The sequence below is a fragment of the Lacerta agilis genome, chromosome 2 (genome assembly GCF_009819535.1).
Source record: "Lacerta agilis isolate rLacAgi1 chromosome 2, rLacAgi1.pri, whole genome shotgun sequence".
NCBI classification, from domain to species: Eukaryota; Metazoa; Chordata; class Lepidosauria; order Squamata; family Lacertidae; genus Lacerta; species Lacerta agilis.
The window spans coordinates 98084112-98103179 of record NC_046313.1 but is presented as its reverse complement, the minus strand read 5'-3'; the positions used below and the strand labels follow the sequence as shown (position 1 = coordinate 98103179).

Sequence of the window (19068 nt, the reverse complement as noted above, 5' to 3'; positions counted from 1 at the left end):
CTAACATTTAAAACCACCTGGAGTGCAGCTTCAATTTTAAAAATATATAAAAACCTTTTTGAGTCACAAATCCAAAATGCAAAATCCACATGACTGTGATTTCTGTCGTATTTATTCCAATTATTTAAATTTGGAAAAGGTTAAATAAACATGGCATGTTTCTGCTTCATCTGATCTTAAAATGCTTGTGTCAGGACAGATATAAAAGGGGTACCTGGTTCCTTAGGGTCTGAGCTGTAGTTGCTAACCAAGCACCATAAGGATTCTCTCCTTATCAGGGCCGTCTCAAAGGGATCGTGCGCCCTGGCGCGACGATCCCTCGGCGCCCCCGGTGGGCCGCCTCTCCGCCCACCTCCCTCCCGCGCTGGCCGCCCCTCGGGAGGGGGGGTGGGCGAGCGGGGGATGGGGGCGTGGCGCTGCAAGCCGGCCACCCTCCGGCGCCCCAGCTGGAGCGCTGGGAAGGGCGCGCAAAGCCCCACGCTGCTCCAGCGCCACGTCCATCATCCCCCGAGGGGCGGCCAGCGCGGGAGGGAGGCGGGCGAGCGGGGGAGGGTAGTGAAACAACACAGTGATTAATGGTTGATAATTAGAAATATCCTTTGGATTGAATCACTGAATCCTTTCTCTGCTGAACTACTGGTGTGAAAACACTGTTCTAGAATATATAATCATGTGACATTTGTGTCAATTATTCCATGTAAGGATTAGACTTGATACCCCGTTCAGCTTCTTTGTTTGTTCTTTGTTTCTTCTGGACAACAATGGGGATTTGCTTACCATAAAAAATGCCACTCCTTTATGAGTCTAAATGCCTCTAATTATATTTGGACTTGTGATATTTTGGATTTCCCAAAAAATGTAAATGTTTGGGGGCTGGATAGGAAGGAGGGCAATGAATTGGTTTGTCACTTCTTTATGACAGTTTGGTATTAATCCTGCACTCTGGCTACATCTGCAGTTTCACTAACATTTCTTGTGATAATTTTCTCTGTCACTTAGCTCGTACTCCATCATTGCAGCAGCTGTGCTGTACTAATGACTTCCCTTATTAGGATGCTCCTGTATTAACACATGAAGCCTGGGGTATGAAACAGTGTGGCATCTTGTAACCCTTGGGAGTACGAGGGAAACGGATGGCACTGACGGCACCCTGCAGAAGTAGCTTTTGGATAAAATTCAGCTAAATACATTGAGAAAATGCCCTGGAAAGAAGCAACAATGTTACATTATTGTAAAAAGATCTTTAAAATGCAATTAGGACACTTAAAATAAATGGCACAATTGACATTTCTGACTAAGAGGAATGTAGGACAGTATAATCACTGTGTTGTCCAACTTAACACTTTTTATATTATTTGATATTATTTAATATCAACTTGTTAACATATTTTAATTACTATTTAAAGTTACAAAAAAAACATTGAAGACAGACAAAGCCTACAAAGTAAACACTGACTTTAATGTGGAATGTGATAAACAAGAAATCACTCAAATCTTAAGGGAGGAAATGAAACTAACACACGTGTGTGTGTGTGTGTGTGTGTGTGTGTTGGCATCTGTCTGTCTAGAGACAATGGAGGAGTATGCCTTTGGAGGTGAAGTCAAACCGTTGGAAGGTTACAACGCCTGCTATGGCTGTATATATTTGAGTTGTCACAATTTAGGTGGTTCAGTTGTGCCGGTGTGCTGATTTTGATTATTTTGCATTATTCACTTTACCCCCTTTGTTGTCTGTTTTGTTGAATAACTCTAATGACACATTGGGACCCTTGTTCACATTGGGCCCCTGTGAAACACTGTAAATTCAGTCTGTTCTAAACTGAAAGTACTTCTTCAATACAGTCATTCAGCAGCTTATGTGCATTTAACTTGTGCATTCAGCTTTACGTGCTTGTCAAACAATTTTTTACAAAAATTAAAAAGGGTCAAAAAGTGGACGGACATCTGGGGGGAAAGACTTCTGCGATCCTACTTGCCATTGCACCCAATGTGTTTTGACTATTTACGTTTTTGGCTCTAGGGGCGATCCCCAGAATGTAACCCCCCTATGAGTTGTGGGCTTACTGTACTGCTTTGTATTTCCTAGGTAGGCACTCACTCCTCTCCCAGACCTAGGGAGTTATGACTATGAGTTGCTCTATGGCATAAAACTTGCCCAGACCCCTTTTTTTATTTAAGAGCAGAGTTGCTATTTTGGCTATGTTTTTCCTGCTTCTGAAAGTGCTCTAATTACAATTAAGCCTTGGGCAAATGGCTAGCAAAAGGCCTGTGACCACATTGGTATCTCTTTCTGGCTGCCATTAAGGGAGCTCTAGATAGATGGTTAAGCGGTGGGTGGGTAGGGGGTTGCGCCACAATGAATTGTAATCACCATGGACTTATATCAGATACTGGGAACCAGGCAATATCCTTAATAGAACTAGGATATGTTTAAGCAGTGTTATGCTGAAAGGATTCTCATGGGCGAAGAGAATCAATTACACCCACCATTTCAATGTGTTCTGAATGAGCTGCTTGCAAAATGAGACAGACAAAATGTTTTGCACTCATCTGTCTTTTTCAATGTAATTGTTTTCTTAACAGGAAGTGCAGCGTTGTACATCCGACATGAACATCACCGCTGAACATTCCAATCACCCCGACAACAAGCACAAAAACAGATACATCAACATTTTAGCATGTGAGTAGTAAAGGCCATAAGAGACAACAGCAACTAAAAGTGTCCGCTTTATACTACTGGCGTAAGAATGCCTGTCTGCTCAGCGTGAGGTTAGTCAGAGTGACAAAAGTTCATTTTCATCTAAGGGACAAGATGCCCCTGTTAGGTATGCTTTCTGATGTTGACAGTCTGACATTAGATACTTGTGGATTTTGGTTAGAAAGTAGCAATCCTGCCTAAAGATTTCGCAGCTGAATGTTTCAGCCTAAATTACTGTCTGATCTAGGTATGCTAATCTCTGAAAAGCGACTTAAGGGAAGTACATAATTGACAATCCTTGCTAGTTCCATTCTCTCCCAGACTTGCTAATGGGTTTGTCACATTTCCAAGTGCTCTGGAAAGAAAGAAACCCAGAACTTTTTGATCCCTTAGCTGACCATTTCTGCCACTTTTTTTTCTGGGCAGCAAATTATTTTACTGGTGCAGTTGAGAATGGAATAAGTTTTGTGATCTTCAAAGGAAGGGCAGCATATAAATTTAATAAGTAGTAAAAAGAATCTTTAGGGAAAGAATGGTTTAGCCCTGAAAGAGCCAATGAAGGTTTGCTCCAGATGTTGGACTCCCAGCAGCCCTGGACATTTGCCATCCATGCTGGTTGGAGCTGATGGGAGTTGTGCTTATTAGTTTTTTTTGGTTAGGAAATTGTCCTTTTAAGAAATCCATAGTTTTAATCTCCTAATACGTTTTCCTGTTTTGTGCCTGTTTGTTATCTTTCCTGAAGATGATCACAGTAGAGTGAAGCTAAGACCTTTGCCGGGAAAAGACTCGAAACACAGTGACTACATTAATGCCAATTATGTTGATGTAAGTTGTTTTTTGCTCTCATCTCTCTTTTGAGAAACACTGTCCTACAGAAGAAATAGAAACCATTAGTACTTGTAGAAGGCTTTTTTTTGCTGTTGTTTTGTTGACTAAGTTTAGCTCCAGACTCCTCAAACGTTCAGCAGGAAAGGCATCTCACACTGCAATATATACATTATTAATATGACTGCCATGCAGATACTTCATCTTGCTTTGCATTGTGGTTTTCTTTGAAGGGTTACAACAAAGCGAAAGCCTACATTGCCACCCAAGGACCTTTAAAGTCTACATTTGAAGATTTCTGGAGAATGATTTGGGAGCAAAACACTGGAATTATCATCATGATTACAAACCTTGTGGAAAAAGGAAGAGTAAGGGCAATGCAGTTTTTCACTAGCTACTTTTCTCGCCGTGATTATGTGGTCTTTCTTCAGAATCATTAAGGAGTACAATTGGTTCCATTAACTGTCATGTACAATATAAATTGCTGTAATCCGAAGGGGGTTATATAATACTGTAAGACTAAGGGGATGGATGTGGTGGTAGTGATGCTTGAAGCCTTGCTTCTAGCAGTGATAGGCTGAGCTCTCCTAAGGTCACAGAAGGTCTGGGGAAGCAGAAGGCTGACACTGGCTGAGCTGATCATGCCCTAGAGATAGAGGAGTCAAAGAAGGTTCCTGAGAAGGCAGCATACCACTGAACAAAGGAGGGCCTAGGAAACCAAATTTGGAGGAGGGGAGAGCACCAGAAGAATTCTCTGTCATCAGATTTCCATTCTTACAGTATATGTATGCTGTGATTCCAAAAAAATTATTCTCAGAGCAGATGTGTGCAATGCTGCTGCTCCCGGGGCAACGGAGCGAACGGCGGCGCGTGGGGGTGACAAGCGGCAGCCCCTCCTGCCACTCCCCCGCGCTGCCGCTCCCTCTGTCACCCTGGGAGCGGCAGCGCACGGCCTGACGATGGGGTGCGCCTGCGCGACATTTCGCGCAGGCACACTCTGTCGTCGGACCGCCGCTTCCACGGCCTCCTTTTGAGCCGCAGAGTGAAAAGGCGGCTCATGGGGCTGCCGTGCGCGATCGGCGGGGAGCCACCGATCGCGCTCGGCAGCCCCACGAGCCACCTTTTCGCTCTGCGGCTTAAAAGGGGGCTGCAGAAGCGGCAGAGGCACTCCATCGTGACGTCACAATGTGACATCACGACACCCCGCCCCCGGGCCGTTTCCTTTTGCCGCCCTGGGTAGCGCGGAGCCTTCCTCTGCCACTGCATGTAGCACTGACTTCCTCTAGCCCTAGGATCAGTAACCCTATTGTGGTTTGTCCTTCCCATCAACTCTCCGTCCTTCCTTCCTCTGCAGAAGGAACTCTGAGACTGGTGGTTCTTCAGTGAGCAGGTCACATAGGAAAAGCACAAATCTCTCCCTCAAACTGCAAGTTCCCTTTTAACTGCACGAGCACAGTCTTTCTGGGCTGCAACGTAGCCTCAGTTGTCCTTCTGGTAATGACATTGCAGCCTGGGTTGCCCCCACCTTGTAGTTCTCCAGTAAAATGTACCACCACCACCCCTAAAATTTACCATCCCCCCTCCACACCTGTCCATGCTTGGGCATTGCAGGCAATGATAATTTCTAAGGAACCCTCAAACCAAATGTGCCCTTGCAACCTAAGTTCAACAAAAGGCCAAGAAAATGAGGAGAAGCACTCACTTTTGCAATTCCTCAAAGGGGAGGCAACTTTTAGGTGCAGCTTTCCACTCCAGCTGCTGATGGAATATGGCTCTGCTGTTCTGTCTTTCACACTCACTCCCTGTGTGGCAGAAAAGGTAACTGAGGCCAGGGCACTCCAGATGAAAACTGCTTCCCTGCATTCTCAACTGGCCCATCAGCTGAGAAGCTGCAGCTGATACTGGTTTCAGGCCAGAGTCATCTGAGAAAGGAGGGAAGACTTTTCTAGCATGTTGCTGGTCTTGTGTTGTCTAGCATGCTTCAAAATCTAATATCCTATGCTACTCTGTCTTTTCTCAGAGAAAATGTGACCAATACTGGCCATCAGAAAACAGTGAAGAATATGGCAATATCATTGTCACATTGAAGAGCACAAATATACATGCTTGCTATACAGTCCGCCGCTTCACAGTCAGGAATGCAAAAATGAAAAAGGTGAGAAATGTTATTGCATTGTGGTTTGGAAAAAGGATGGAGACTAGGAATATGCTATTGGGTGTGATATACACAGCTGCTATATATCTCTTTGATGAAATATCTGGACCCAGCCAGTCAAATGCACTCTCCTAGATTTAATAAGGCAGGAGGGATTGGGGACAAGAGGACACATGGACAGGTATGTAGCCACCAGCACCCTGTGCACATCAGCTGACTGCATAAGCTGAAACTGATCCCACAACACATCACCAACACTTTACATTGAAAATTTCTTCTGCAACTGAAACAATACAGAATCAAGTTCACTCCAGAGTTGAGCAACTTTATATTGTGTAACCATATGGTCGCAGCAGGTCCTCAAATGTTCCAGAGGCAGATTAAGGGGAGCACAACTGGTTCAGTTACACTGGATATGGAGCCTCGGGCATGTCACAACTATGCTTCAGAATGGACCACAAGAGGCTGGGGGTGCCAAATTTTGGCATTGCACAGGGCCCCACTGTAATTTGAGACCCCCAAGGTCCAAAGCCCGCAGTACCACAATGGCATCCTGTCATAAAACGGAAGAGCTTTCATTCTGGCATGGGATGATATCTCTACTAGTAAATTGATTCTGGGGGTGCTCAACTACCCTACGTGCACAAAGAAAGGTCACAGAGGCAGGTATTTGAATAATGGCTGTGCTTGTAGAATGAGAGTCATTGCTAAGCAGTTGTTTTGCCTATGTAATCCTATTTTTCAGCTCAAACATGTAGAGTACAATCCTGCTTTTTGCAGGGATCAGCTGCGCAAGCAGCCAATCCAGCTGTGTCTCCACCTGCTCACACCTTACACCAAACATGATGTCAGGTGTGGGGCACATGGGCATGGAAAACCAACCTTTCTGCCAGTGGTTTAGTTGTTGTAGAAAAGTATCGTGATTTTATTTATATATTTTTGTTGCAAGTCAAAAGAAGAAATGGAGAAACTCACCAGAAGAATAAGAAATCAAGAAGAGAGACTTTTTAAAATAGAATGGGGGGGAAATTATTGACTGTTTGAAGATACACTGTAAACAAAACAAAACATAACATTAGTGGGACTGTTATAAGCATATGCAGTAAGAGATAATTAAGGGGAAATTAGTAAATATATTTGAATTAGATATGCAGTAATAAAAAGATATAAAATAAATAACCGCAGAAAGGAGGGAAGTCGAGGGGAAGGTAAATTAGACTTTCAAAGATTTTGTTTCTCTTGTTAAAATGTTTGTAAAAGGGGGAAATGAAAAAATATTTTTTAAAAAATTAGAAGAATAGGCATTGGTTAAAGCTTACTTATCTCACACCTGAACATGGTACAGTTCAATCCCCAACTAATATGTTTTCCTCCTGTATGTGTTTCATGTATTCTGGCTCACTAGGGGAACCCTAAAGGACGACAGAATGAAAGGACGGTCATTCAGTATCACTACACACAGTGGCCCGACATGGGTGTGCCTGAATATGCACTGCCAGTGCTGACATTTGTAAGAAGATCCTCTGCAGCCAGGACTGCTGAGATGGGCCCAGTGGTTGTGCACTGCAGGTACAGCTGGGCAAGTTCAGTCTAATTTTGCGTGCAACATGTTGTGGTTTAATATACAACTGAAGTAGAGCATAACAGTATTTCCCATATGTATTGTGCACTTTACAATCAATTATATCCATTTTGCAATAGGGAGAGATTGTGATTTACCAACACCATTCGCTGAATCATTGGCAGAACCACAGTTTGAACTTAAATTTCTCTGGTCCAATACAAGTTTATTCACTGTCCCGCACAGCACAGCACATTGCTGGCTGAAATTCTCTTATACAGATGAATGACTTTCTGGGATCTGATAATTCTGTAATCTATAGCAGAACTGGGCAGTTTTCATTGAATTCTAGAGGATTATGCAGTTAGCTGCAGGATTTCATGCTGTGATCGCTTGCTGTCATTATATGGGACAGAGCTTTCAGGTTCTACTGAATAGGTTTAATCCAGAACTGCCCTATGCCACACCACAGCTGCTCAAGAACATTTGCAACTTTTTCTTCACCCACAACAGATTCAGAAAAGAATTCATCAGATGAAGACATTTAAACTTTTCCAGACTTTTAAATATATTGTTGTTTTAACATGCTGTATTCTTACATTTTGGCTTAATTTTTTAAATCTTTGAATTACCACTAAAGGCTAGATGTTTTTGAGGTTTTTTTAATTGTCAGAAAGGGCAAATTCTGTAAATGAATCCTATTTTCATCAGTGGGATTCCTTAATATGTTCTGATTGCAAAATGTAAGACTCCTTTTTGGGAAAGAGTAGCTGTGTGTGCTACATGTACTTCCTAAATTTGCAGATGTTTGCATGTTCACATATTTATTTAATATATTATTTTATTTACTGCATTTATAGCCCACCTTTTTCTTCAAGGAGCTCAAGGTGGCATACATGATTCTCCCCCTCATTTAGTCCCCACAACAACCCTGTGAGGTAGGTTAGGGGGAGAGGCTGTGACTGGCCCAAGTTGAGCTTCCTGGCTGAGTGGGGATTTGCACCCCGGTTTCCCAGGTCCTTGTCCAACACTCTAACCGCTACACCACCCCAGCTCAAGTCGCACATAGTCTTGCTTCTCTCAAACCTGGAGAGTATCACCAGCTGAAAATGAATATTACCAGCTGACCTCTGTCTTTAAATGCTAAGCAAGACTGACCAACCTTTTTTTGGCCCAGAAGCTGCATTCACTGGGAGATAAGATTCCTTGTGCAAGGATTCAAAGAAACACCTAAGATCCCAGCAATTACAAGCAAATTGAAAGTTGGCCATTGCATATTATAGAAATTCTAAGGAGCAAGACTTTGTGAATGTAAAGAAGGGTATACTGTATATCAATATTAGCATGGTGTTGCAATTCTTTATTAGTGTTTAACCAGCCTTTCTCCTGAAACTTCTTTTTTGTCAGCGCTGGTGTTGGCAGGACTGGTACCTACATTGTTATAGACAGCATGCTGCAACAGATAAAAGACAAAAGCACAGTTAATGCCCTGGGTTTCCTGAAACACATCAGGACACAGCGCAACTACCTCGTCCAGACAGAGGTAAAACACAGAGACACATTTATTTTTACTGCAGCAAGCTATTGTCGCCAATTAAATATTGCAAGAGGGTCTGCCAAGTGTAATTTCCACTGGAATATCTCCACTGGAATATCTCCATAGGTTACATACTGCATTTCTTATGTTTTTCTGTGAATTCGGTTTGCAAATGTCATATTATTATTTAGCAATTGTGTCACTATTAAAATAAACCAAGCACTTTGCAGAGAATTTTCAAAATACTAGACCCAAAAGCTTTAGTCTTTAGTCTCCACAAGGCATTTAATATGCCAGGGTAATGTATATTTTATAACACAGAGAACTTTCGTAAAGGTGAACAGCAATTGATTAAAGTTGATGCAAGTCTCACCACCACCACCAGTTTCCTTTTCTGTAAAAGTAAAGGAGAAATAGTCTTAGAAAAAGAAGGGAACTGAGGCATACAGGAGGAAAAGGGAAATTCAATACATAAACAAAAACAAGGAGAAGAACAGCAAGCTGCAAAAGAAAAAAAGCAAGCAGAAATAACTATGGGAAATATCTGAAAAGTTATCTAAGCAGTATTTTTATTTAGTTGGTTCATTTTTAACTTGTCCTTCATTAAGCAAGTGGTCCAGGTTGGGGTGTTGTTGGTCAGTCGTTCAGTCGTGTCCGACTCTTCATGGATCACTGCCTTGTCGTGGCGAAGGGGCTTGAATTACTCAGAGAAGCTATGGACAGGTCAAGATGGACAGGTCATAGTGGAGAGTTTGGACCAAACGTGATCCACCTGGAGAAGGAACTGGCAAGCCGCTCCAGTATCCCTGCCAAGAAAACTCCATGTACAAAGACAACAGGTTGGGGTACACTGACCATAAAATCAAACTAGCGATGCAACAGTTCCAATTTGAACAATTGGAAAAATTAAAAAAAAAATCTGTCAGTATAACCTCTACACCTTACTCGAAAAATCAGTGTCCTAATACATCTGGCTAAAGAGGCACACTTTCAGCTGGCATCAAAACCAACCAAAATTGGTCCCAACCAGATTTCAAGAGGGGAAGGCATTCCAAAGTCAGGAAGCCAGCACTAAGAAGGCCCTTCTGTGAGCTATAGATGTACAAACCTCACTCAGAGGTGAACTAGCACTTTTCACACAGTGGGATTGTTGCAAATATAATTGTTGTTGTTCAGTCGTTCAGTCGTGTCCGACTCTTCGTGACCCCATGGACCAGAGCACGCCAGGCACGCCTATCCTTCACTGCCTCTCGCAGTTTGGCCAAACTCATGTTAGTAGCTTCGAGAACGCTGTCCAACCATCTCATCTTCTGTCGTCCCCTTCTCCTTGTGCCCTCCATCTTTCCCAACATCAGGGTCTTTTCTAGGGAGTCTTCTCTTCTCATGAGGTGGCCAAAGTACTGGAGCCTCAACTTCAGGATCTGTCCTTCTAGTGAGCACTCAGGGCTGATTTCTTTGAGAATGGATAGGTTTGATCTTCTTGCAGTCCATGGGACTCTCAAGAGTCTCCTCCAGCACCATAATTCAAAAGCATCAATTCTTCGGCGATCAGCCTTCTTGATGGTCCAGCTCTCACTTCCGTACATTACTACTGGGAAAACCATAGCTTTAACTATACGGACCTTTGTCGGCAAGGTGATGTCTTTGCTTTTTAAGATGCTGTCTAGGTTTGTCATTGCTTTTCTCCCCAGAAGCAGGCGTCTTCTAATTTCGTGACTGCTGTCACCATCTGCAGTGATCATGGAACCCAAGGAAGTGAAATCTCTCACTGCCTCCATTTCTTCCCCTTCTATTTGCCAGGAGGTGATGGGACCAGTGGCCATGATCTTAGTTTTTTTGATGTTGAGCTTCAGACCATATTTTGCACTCTCCTCTTTCACCCTCATTAAAAGGTTCTTTAATTCCTCCTCACTTTCTGCCATCAAGGTAGTATCATCAGCATATCTGAGGTTGTTGATATTTTTCCGGCAATCTTAATTCCGGTTTGGGATTCATCCAGTCCAGCCTTTCGCATGATGAATTCTGCATATAAGTTAAATAAGCAGGAAGACAATATACAGCCTTGTCGTACTCCTTTCCCAATTTTGAACCAATCAGTTGTTCCATATCCAGTTCTAACTGTAGCTTCTTGTCCCACATAGAGATTTCTCAGGAGACAAATGAGGTGATCCAGCACTCCCATTTCTTTAAGAACTTATATATAATAGTTGCCTTTAAAGAAGCTATGCTCCACTTACTATGGGCTTGCTTCTTCATTCTTTATTTGCTTCCTGCCATTCTAGGAGCAGTATATTTTTATTCATGATGCCTTGTTGGAAGCCATTCTTGGGAAAGAGACTGAAGTTTCTGCTAACCAGCTGCATAGCTATGTTAATAGCATTCTCATACCTGGAATTGGAGGAAAGACTCGGCTAGAGAAACAGTTCAAGGTAAGCTTCATTCTTAGCTTGTTCAGCCCTGCTGCCTTTACTAGGGAGATAGTGATCAGACCAAAACTGGTACTTTATCAGTGCAGATGGGTGGGAGGAATGGTCTGGTGAAAAGGCATTTGGTTACACCTCTGAAGTTGTCTTAATGTGTAAGGCAAATTCACCTAGCAGTAGATGGGCATTTAAATATCCCAGTCCTATGCCATTTAGGACATAATAATCATCCTTCAATTCAGAGCCTGGAAATGTATCAGAGGCTATCCCAATCAGCTGGCTCAGATGCCATGATAGATGGTGCTGAAAGCTGCTGAGAGGTCCAGCAGAACCAGCAGGGATACACTCCCCTTGTGAGCTTCTGGAAAAGGTCAGCCACAAAAGTGACCATGGCCATCTCCATCCTATATCTTGCCTAAAGTGAGACTGAAATGGATCGTGATAATCTGTGTCATTGAACAGGTAGGTAGCCGTGTTGGTCTGCCATAGTCAAAACAAAATATTTTATTTTGTTGTATCATTGAAGAGATCCTGCAGGTTTATCACCATTGCACCCTCAAACACCTTTCCTAAGAATGAAATATTACAGACTGGGTGGAATTTTAAACAAATTTTAAACATACATTTAAAACACATCAGCATCTACGTGCCATTGTAGGTTTGGCTAAATTAACATGTTTTAAACAAGTGACAAAAGGTGTACAGCAAAAGCACCTTCCTGGTGTCAATAGGCAGAGAATTCTGAAGTACAGGTGCCGCCACACTAAAAGATTGATTTGTGACAACTGTGATATGAGTATTGTGTGGCATCTGTAACAGTGCCAATTCTGCAGATTGAAGCGATCGAGGGTGCACATGTAACGTGAGGCGATCTCACAAGTAAACTGGTCTCAAACTGTTAAGGGCTCTCTGTACCAAAAGTAACACCTTGATCTTATCCACATCTTCAGTGACACAAGTGAAAAACTATCCATAAGAAGTAGAGCAAGTAGGACCCAGGTTTGCACTTATTGCACCTGCATTAACTGTGCCTGGTGATGTGAGGTGAGAATATTCTCCGGAGAATATTCTAGAGAATATAAAACATGTTTTACTTTTTTATTTGATACTTGCAAGTGACAAGTAGGTTTCTGCTTATATATTTTCACTATGGTTCCTTTACTAAATATATGGTTAGTGGTGAGTCATTCATGTTGAATTGTCAGTTTCAAGTTTGGTGCAAAAAATCAAAGAATGTGAATTCACTGCATTGCCCCATTGAATAAAAGTATTTGTACAATTTTGGTTGGCATCTGAACAAGTTTACCCATGAATAAACATATATATTAACAAATTATATCATTTTGAATGCATTAAAAAGGAATATTCTATTTTAAATTAAAATTCTCTAATATTCTCATTAGTCAAGAATATTCTCGAGAATATTCTCCAAAAGATTATTCTCGAGAATTTAACATCACTAACTGTGGTGTCCAAGTGGGAACAAAATATGCGACGATTTTGTCTGTGAAGTATCTTGAGAAACAGTCACAGTAAGCTCACTTTTTACCATGAAAGTATCACAGTCAACTTGGCAGGCAAAATAGACAAGCCCAGGAATAACTGATCTCAGCTGCAGCATTCCGATTCACAATAGCAGCAAGGAGGAAAAATTCCTTAGGCGTAGTTTTGTTTTGATGTTTTATAAAAGAACAAAGAGAGCTTTTTTTGTTTCCTGAGACCTGTTCTGACCTACATATGTCTTTGGGGCTTTGCAATATGTCTTCAGCAGAACTCAAATCGACATTGTCAAACCAGGTTGGAATGGAATTTCATTTACCCTGCGTGATATAAATGAGACCTACACAAACTTGAGGTCCCAACATGTGTTTGTATAAGTACCTTTCTTTAGGCAGAAAGTTCAGTTCATCTTGGCATTTTGAATGCTTTTAGCATATCTTACAGTTCAGTCTTCCAGAGATGCATTTCCCCCCCAGAAAAAAAAGAAATATTTGTGTGTGTGTGTGTAAGAGAAAGAACTGCAAAGGACTTAATCACACTTGCTTATTTTTTTTTAGCTGGTTATGCAATGCAATGCTAAATATGTGGAGTGCTTCAGTGCTCAGAAGGACTGCAACAAAGAAAAGAACAGAAACTCCTCAGTTGTGCCATGTAAGATCACATCTTAAAGTCTGATTGTTGTGCTGAATAATTTCCATGTGCTAAATTCTGAATTGTGTTTGCATGAAGTGGTGTGGGCCCTCAATTGGATTGTTTTGTGCTATTGGGTCAGAGTTCTTTTTAAATATAAATCTGATTTGTGGCTCCTGATGCTGGGTGCATGTCAATGCATTCCAATGCATAAATACAAATAAGTTTTGAACCAAGTGAAAGTATAAGAGTTTAATATAGTGATGAAGTATTTTCAAATATTTTCAGGGAACTTAATACAGCTTCCAGGAATTTTCAGTTGTCTTTTCCTGCAGAAATTCAATTATCAGCACTTTCAGATGTGCAAAATTAATTTTAGGGAAGAAAAAAATCCTAAGGGAAAAGACACCCCCACCCCCCAAACAGCTCAACGCATTCTGTCCATGCTCAATAGCCATATAATGCTGTTTGTTGGTGGGGAGATGGAAAACAAGGTAGGAGTAGGAATGGAACAGAGTATTGTGAAGGAGAGCATGGCTGGCTGGGACACTGAACAGGAGGACTGCACGCTGCAACTTTTTGTTGCAGGTCCCAAATAGTTATGGCATTGGTTTTCAAAGTGTTGTAATTCACCCCAATTCTTCATACCAATGGGTGAATAAATCTAAATAAGTAAATGGGGGTATGCATTATTAATGATGATTTGTCCGTGTTGGTCCTGCAATAAAAATATTACATCTGAAATATTAAGTTGATCCTTAGAAGCGCTTCAGTGGCTGGGAGGCTAAACTGATCTGGGGTCATTGACACCAGTGGCCTAAATCAGCTGAAATCCAAGTATTTTTGCTTATCTGCTTTGCGTGGCTACCTCTGTAGTCATTAGAAGAGTCCAGTGGTGTCCAAACCTTTTTTCAAAGAGGGCCAGATTTGATGAAGTGAAGGGCCGTGACCTTTTTTTTAGGATTTTACCCTAAAGTTCTTGAGCTTTTTTTAGGGTTGAAGTTGATGAGTTTTTTTAGGGTTTTACCCCAGGAAATAAACTGCCACAGGGGCTGGATTAAACCGACTGGCGGGCCGGATTAGGCCCCCGAAGCGGACTTTGGACATGCCTGGTCTAGATACATCCACTGCTGCGTGTGTGCATTCTGTGGTAGTTAACTTCAATTAATGTGGTTCTAAGAAGATAGCTGCTGACTTGCCCTGAAGTTAGGGAAGTGGTTGCTGCTGTCGCTACTTTTGGGAAGGGATGAGAGCAGCAAAAATAAATCAAATGTTGTTGTGTGCAGTTGCCCATAAATGATCTGATCATCATCAAATCTTTATTTCATTTATTACATTTTCATCCTCTGCCCTTTCTCCAAGGAGCTCAAGGCACATAGTCCTGACTCTATTTATCCTCACAACAAACTTGTGATATAAATTAGGCTGGGAGTATCTGGCCCAAGGCCCTGGGTGAATTTCATAGTGGAGAGGGAATTCGCTATTAACTATTATTTGGCATCTGGGGATAGCAGAAAGTAGTAAAATTTTATTGCTGAAATTATATCCTTGTGCAAACATTTCATTTTATCATTTTTATAGCTTTATCTCCTGCATGAGCTCAGCAAATTTTATGATGCTGGGTCTGGCCCTGGGAGAAATAGGAGTTGTGTTATGATAGCTGTGCTAAGATTGTGAGTTTTGTTTGATATGGGCTTTTCTTCTGTTCATTTGTTTGTTTACAGCTGAACGAGCAAGGGTGGGACTGGCACCATTACCTGGAATGAAAGGGACTGATTACATTAATGCCTCTTACATTATGGTAAGAAAATCAACAGAAAGTAACCGAATATAAAATTGTTCAATCAGTTGGTTTTATCTATTGTTGCAAATAGCTCTTGTGTTTCTTTTTTCAATGAGGTGATTCTTTTTTTCAAAGAACAGCCACTGTGTGCAACGAACGTTAAACAGTGCTGCTTAGAATTAAAAGAAATTCATTTTTTATAACTTAGGGAATTAGGGACACAATTCATCCTCTCCTGCATGCACATCTCATGGGATGAGATCACCACAGTTTCAATTGAGTCTTCTAACTCCGATTCCCTTGCCAGCCCTTGACTGGGCAGATGTTCGCTAAAGCATGCCAGCTATTACGTAGAATGAGAGGAGCCCAGCACATCTCCCATTCCAGGTGATAGCCAGCATGCTGCAATGGATATATGTCCCAGCCAAGGACTACAGTGTAGTTAAAAGGCTCATTCAGTCCTTTGGAGATCCTGCCCTGCTTGCACTGCTCTGTGAGCTGCTGTGCAGGAGGGATGGGCCATGCCTTACATTGGCCAGTCATATTCTTCATAGTTGCATATTGTGTGTCATTTGCATATTTTGTCATTGGCAGTGTCATTCTACTGGAGTAATTTTTTAAAACCGTCTGAAGTGACATTTGCTGTACCAGAAACTAGAACAAGTGGCATCACAGAAGGAAGGCAATATATCTAACAACTGTGCTGAATCCATTATTTTTAATTAGGGTAAACAAATATTAGTTGCAGCTCATCTTACTTGTTTCCACTGTGGTCCTCTACACTCAGTGGGTTGCCGTTCCTGGTGGAAACTATTCAGTTACGTGAAACATGTTTATAGAGTTTATTTTTCGTTTATATATTCTCCAGTATTGTTTTAGGATAAATTAACACAGCAGGGAACTTTTAAAATTTAGCAATGTAATAAACTTGTATTGTCTGCCTTCATCCATGAAGTTTCCAAACTATTCTATGTACTGAGTAACTGCTGCATTTGGTTCTTGCTTTAAAAGGGTTACTATCGGAGCAACGAGTTCATCATTACACAGCATCCCCTGCCACACACAACTAAAGATTTCTGGAGAATGATCTGGGATCACAATGCACAGATCATTGTCATGCTTCCGGATAACCAGAGCTTTGTAAGTTATTTAACTCCACATACTTTATATTAATGATGTATCACAGCAGGGAGCAAGAACTGGGCCACTTAACTACATATTGTGGCTGTATTTCAATGCAAAGCATTGTTGATGTCTCCTTTAACAGCTCCATAATCCACAGTATCCAAAGACGCCTAGGAAAGAAGTTGGAGGAAGACAGTGGGAGGGAGGAAACCTGTTGTGTTCTGTCAGCATCACAGCAAAATGTCCCAGTTCTGTGCTGCCCTACTGTGAAGGCAAAGTCTATCCCAGGGGTAGGCAACCTAAGGCCCGTGGGCCGGATGTGGCCCAACTGCCTTCTCAATGTGGCCCGTGGACGGTTCGGGATTCAGTGTGTTTTTACATGAGTAGAATGTGTCATTTTATTTAAAATGCCTCTCTGGGTTATTTGTGGGGCATAGGAATTAATTCATTCCCCCCCCCCCAAAAAAAAATATAGTCCGGCCCACCACATGGTCTGAGAGACGGTGGACCAGCCCACGGCTGAAAATGGTTGCTGACCTCTGGTCTATCCAGTGAGCTTTTTTGAAAGGGAAGAAGAAAAACTTTAGTGCTTTTGCACCAGTCAACCCTCAGGGATATCGGCCTCCATTTGTGACCTCTCTTTCTCAAATGCCAATGAGAAATAATATCTGCCTGCCCTTATCTTCTTGAACAACAGAACATGTAAAATTACTTTGTTTCCTGTTACAGGTGGGTAGCCATGTTGGTCTGCCATAGTCGAAACAAAATAGAAAATTCTTTCCAGTAGCACCTTAGAGACCAACTGAGTTTGTTCTTGGTATGAGCTTTCGTGTTGCTGCATGCACACAAAAGCTCATACCAAGAACAAACTCAGTTGGTCTCTAAGGTGCTTCTGGAAAGAATTTTCTATTTTGTTTACTGTTGCAGTGTACAAAACAGCTGAGCAGTATGTTGTCATTTCCATTAAATTACTGCAGGTGCCTAATCAGTTGTTATCCTAGTTGATTGCTTGTGTAGAAAGACAGAAACACACAGTGAGTTGTTTGGCATTTACTGGTTCTTAGTGAAGTGAGCAGTGAAGTGGCAGTCATAATTTATCTGCACCTTCCCATAATATCTAATGGATTTGTGGACTATGGCACAGGAATTGAATCTGTATTCTTTCCATGACTCTGTGGGTATTTCTCCTGGAACTGTTGGCTTCTGGTATATGAACTCCAAAACTGATTAGAAGAACAAGAGAGCGAGCCCACATTTGCTTCTGCTCCAGGGCTCTTTCTCTGCCAGCATTCGTCACTGGTTGGGATACAATGTCAACTTCTGAAGCAGGAGTAGGCAACATGGTGCCATCCAGATATTGTAGACTGCAACCTCCATCCTTCCTGACCATTTACCATTCTGTCTATGGCTAATAGAAGTTCTAATTCACAACATCTGGAGAGTACCAGGTTGGCTACCCCTGTGCCCTTAACCTAGTTTGTGCTGTCCTAAGCAGTTTCTGTTTTGGTTGGATTTTCTAAACCAGAATCAGCTTATCTGGATCAATGCTGTTATGAATGGGGGGTGTATGTGTGGTGTTATTTTTTAATGTACAGTGGTGCCCCGCTAGACGAAAATAATTCGTTCTACGAGTGTCTTCGTAGAGCAAATTTTTCGTCTAGCGAAGCGGCAATGCAGCGCGGAGGTTTTCGCTTACAAAAAAAAATCGTCTTGCGAGGCAGCCCCATTGACATTTTCGTCTTGCGGGGCAGCCTTCCGCTAGTGAATGCCGTTCGTCTAGCGAGTTTTTCGTCTAGCGAGGCATTCGTCTAGCGGGGCACCACTGTACTGTATATTCTGGCGTATAAGACTACTTTTTAATGCAGGAAAATCTTCTCAAAAGTCAGGGGTCGTCTTATACGCCGGGTGGAGAATCTACGGTCGAGTATATCTCAAACTCTATATTTTAACTGGAAAAGTTGGGGGTCGTCTTATACGCCCAGTCGTCTTATACGCCGGAAAATACGGTATTGATTTTAAAAATTAAATGTAAGCAGAATATTTAAGGAAAATTCATTTTTATTCTTCAGAATTCATTGTGAACTTACAATACTTTTAAAATATATAGCATGAAGTACAACTGCTGTGTGTGTGTGTGTGTGTGTGTGTGAGAGAGAGAGAGAGAGAGAGAGAGAGAGAGAGAGAGAGAGAGAGAGAGAGACATATAGTATCTCTGTATGTCCTGAAGTTACTATTACAAAAGGGAATTTTTAGGCTTTGAATCAAGTCCTAAAGGGCACTATTGATAGCAAATAAAGGAAATAACACGTCAATATCTAATTACCTTTGTGGCTTCAAGCAGGTGCTTACCTTAAGACACGAAAAACTACATTATAAAATGTATTTCTGCAAAATCTGTACCCCTCTATAAAAATTTAATTTTATAAATGTTCTAAAATATGCAGTTCCCTGTGAAACTAATTAAATATCAAACTTGCTCTGATTGGGAAGCTCAGAGTATCCCTATGATATTCATACTGTTGTTTTAACAGGATACATTTTGTAAAAAGAAAGGGATATCAATTTGTATTTCTTCCTATTAAACCAAGTTTTGATTCTTTGAATTTTGCTCATGTAAAAAGTAAAGAAATATACAAAAAAGGTCTGTTTGATTCATTTTGTCTTTAGGCAGAGGATGAATTTGTGTACTGGCCAAGTCGAGAAGAATCCATGAACTGTGAGGCATTTACTGTGACCCTTATCAGCAAAGACAGACTGTGCCTCTCTAATGAGGAGCAGATCATCATCCATGACTTTATCCTTGAGGCTACCCAGGTATATAAAACATCCTC

The 19068-nt window shown here is 41.6% G+C and overlaps 1 protein-coding gene across 4 annotated transcripts in view; it reads left to right on the top strand.

Moving 5' to 3' along the window:
* Positions 1 to 19068, top strand: part of PTPRG (protein tyrosine phosphatase receptor type G) — a 565261-nt gene that overhangs the window by 537862 nt on the left and 8331 nt on the right. For all 4 annotated transcript variants that reach the window (XM_033141322.1, XM_033141320.1, XM_033141319.1 and 1 more), the window contains 11 exons: positions 2584 to 2680; positions 3441 to 3523; positions 3757 to 3891; positions 5544 to 5678; positions 7084 to 7247; positions 8647 to 8782; positions 11059 to 11205; positions 13257 to 13350; positions 15054 to 15130; positions 16124 to 16252; positions 18905 to 19051. In XM_033141322.1, coding sequence (XP_032997213.1) covers positions 2584 to 2680; positions 3441 to 3523; positions 3757 to 3891; positions 5544 to 5678; positions 7084 to 7247; positions 8647 to 8782; positions 11059 to 11205; positions 13257 to 13350; positions 15054 to 15130; positions 16124 to 16252; positions 18905 to 19051 — 1344 coding nt within the window. The remainder of the gene's footprint in view (positions 1 to 2583; positions 2681 to 3440; positions 3524 to 3756; positions 3892 to 5543; positions 5679 to 7083; positions 7248 to 8646; positions 8783 to 11058; positions 11206 to 13256; positions 13351 to 15053; positions 15131 to 16123; positions 16253 to 18904; positions 19052 to 19068) is intronic.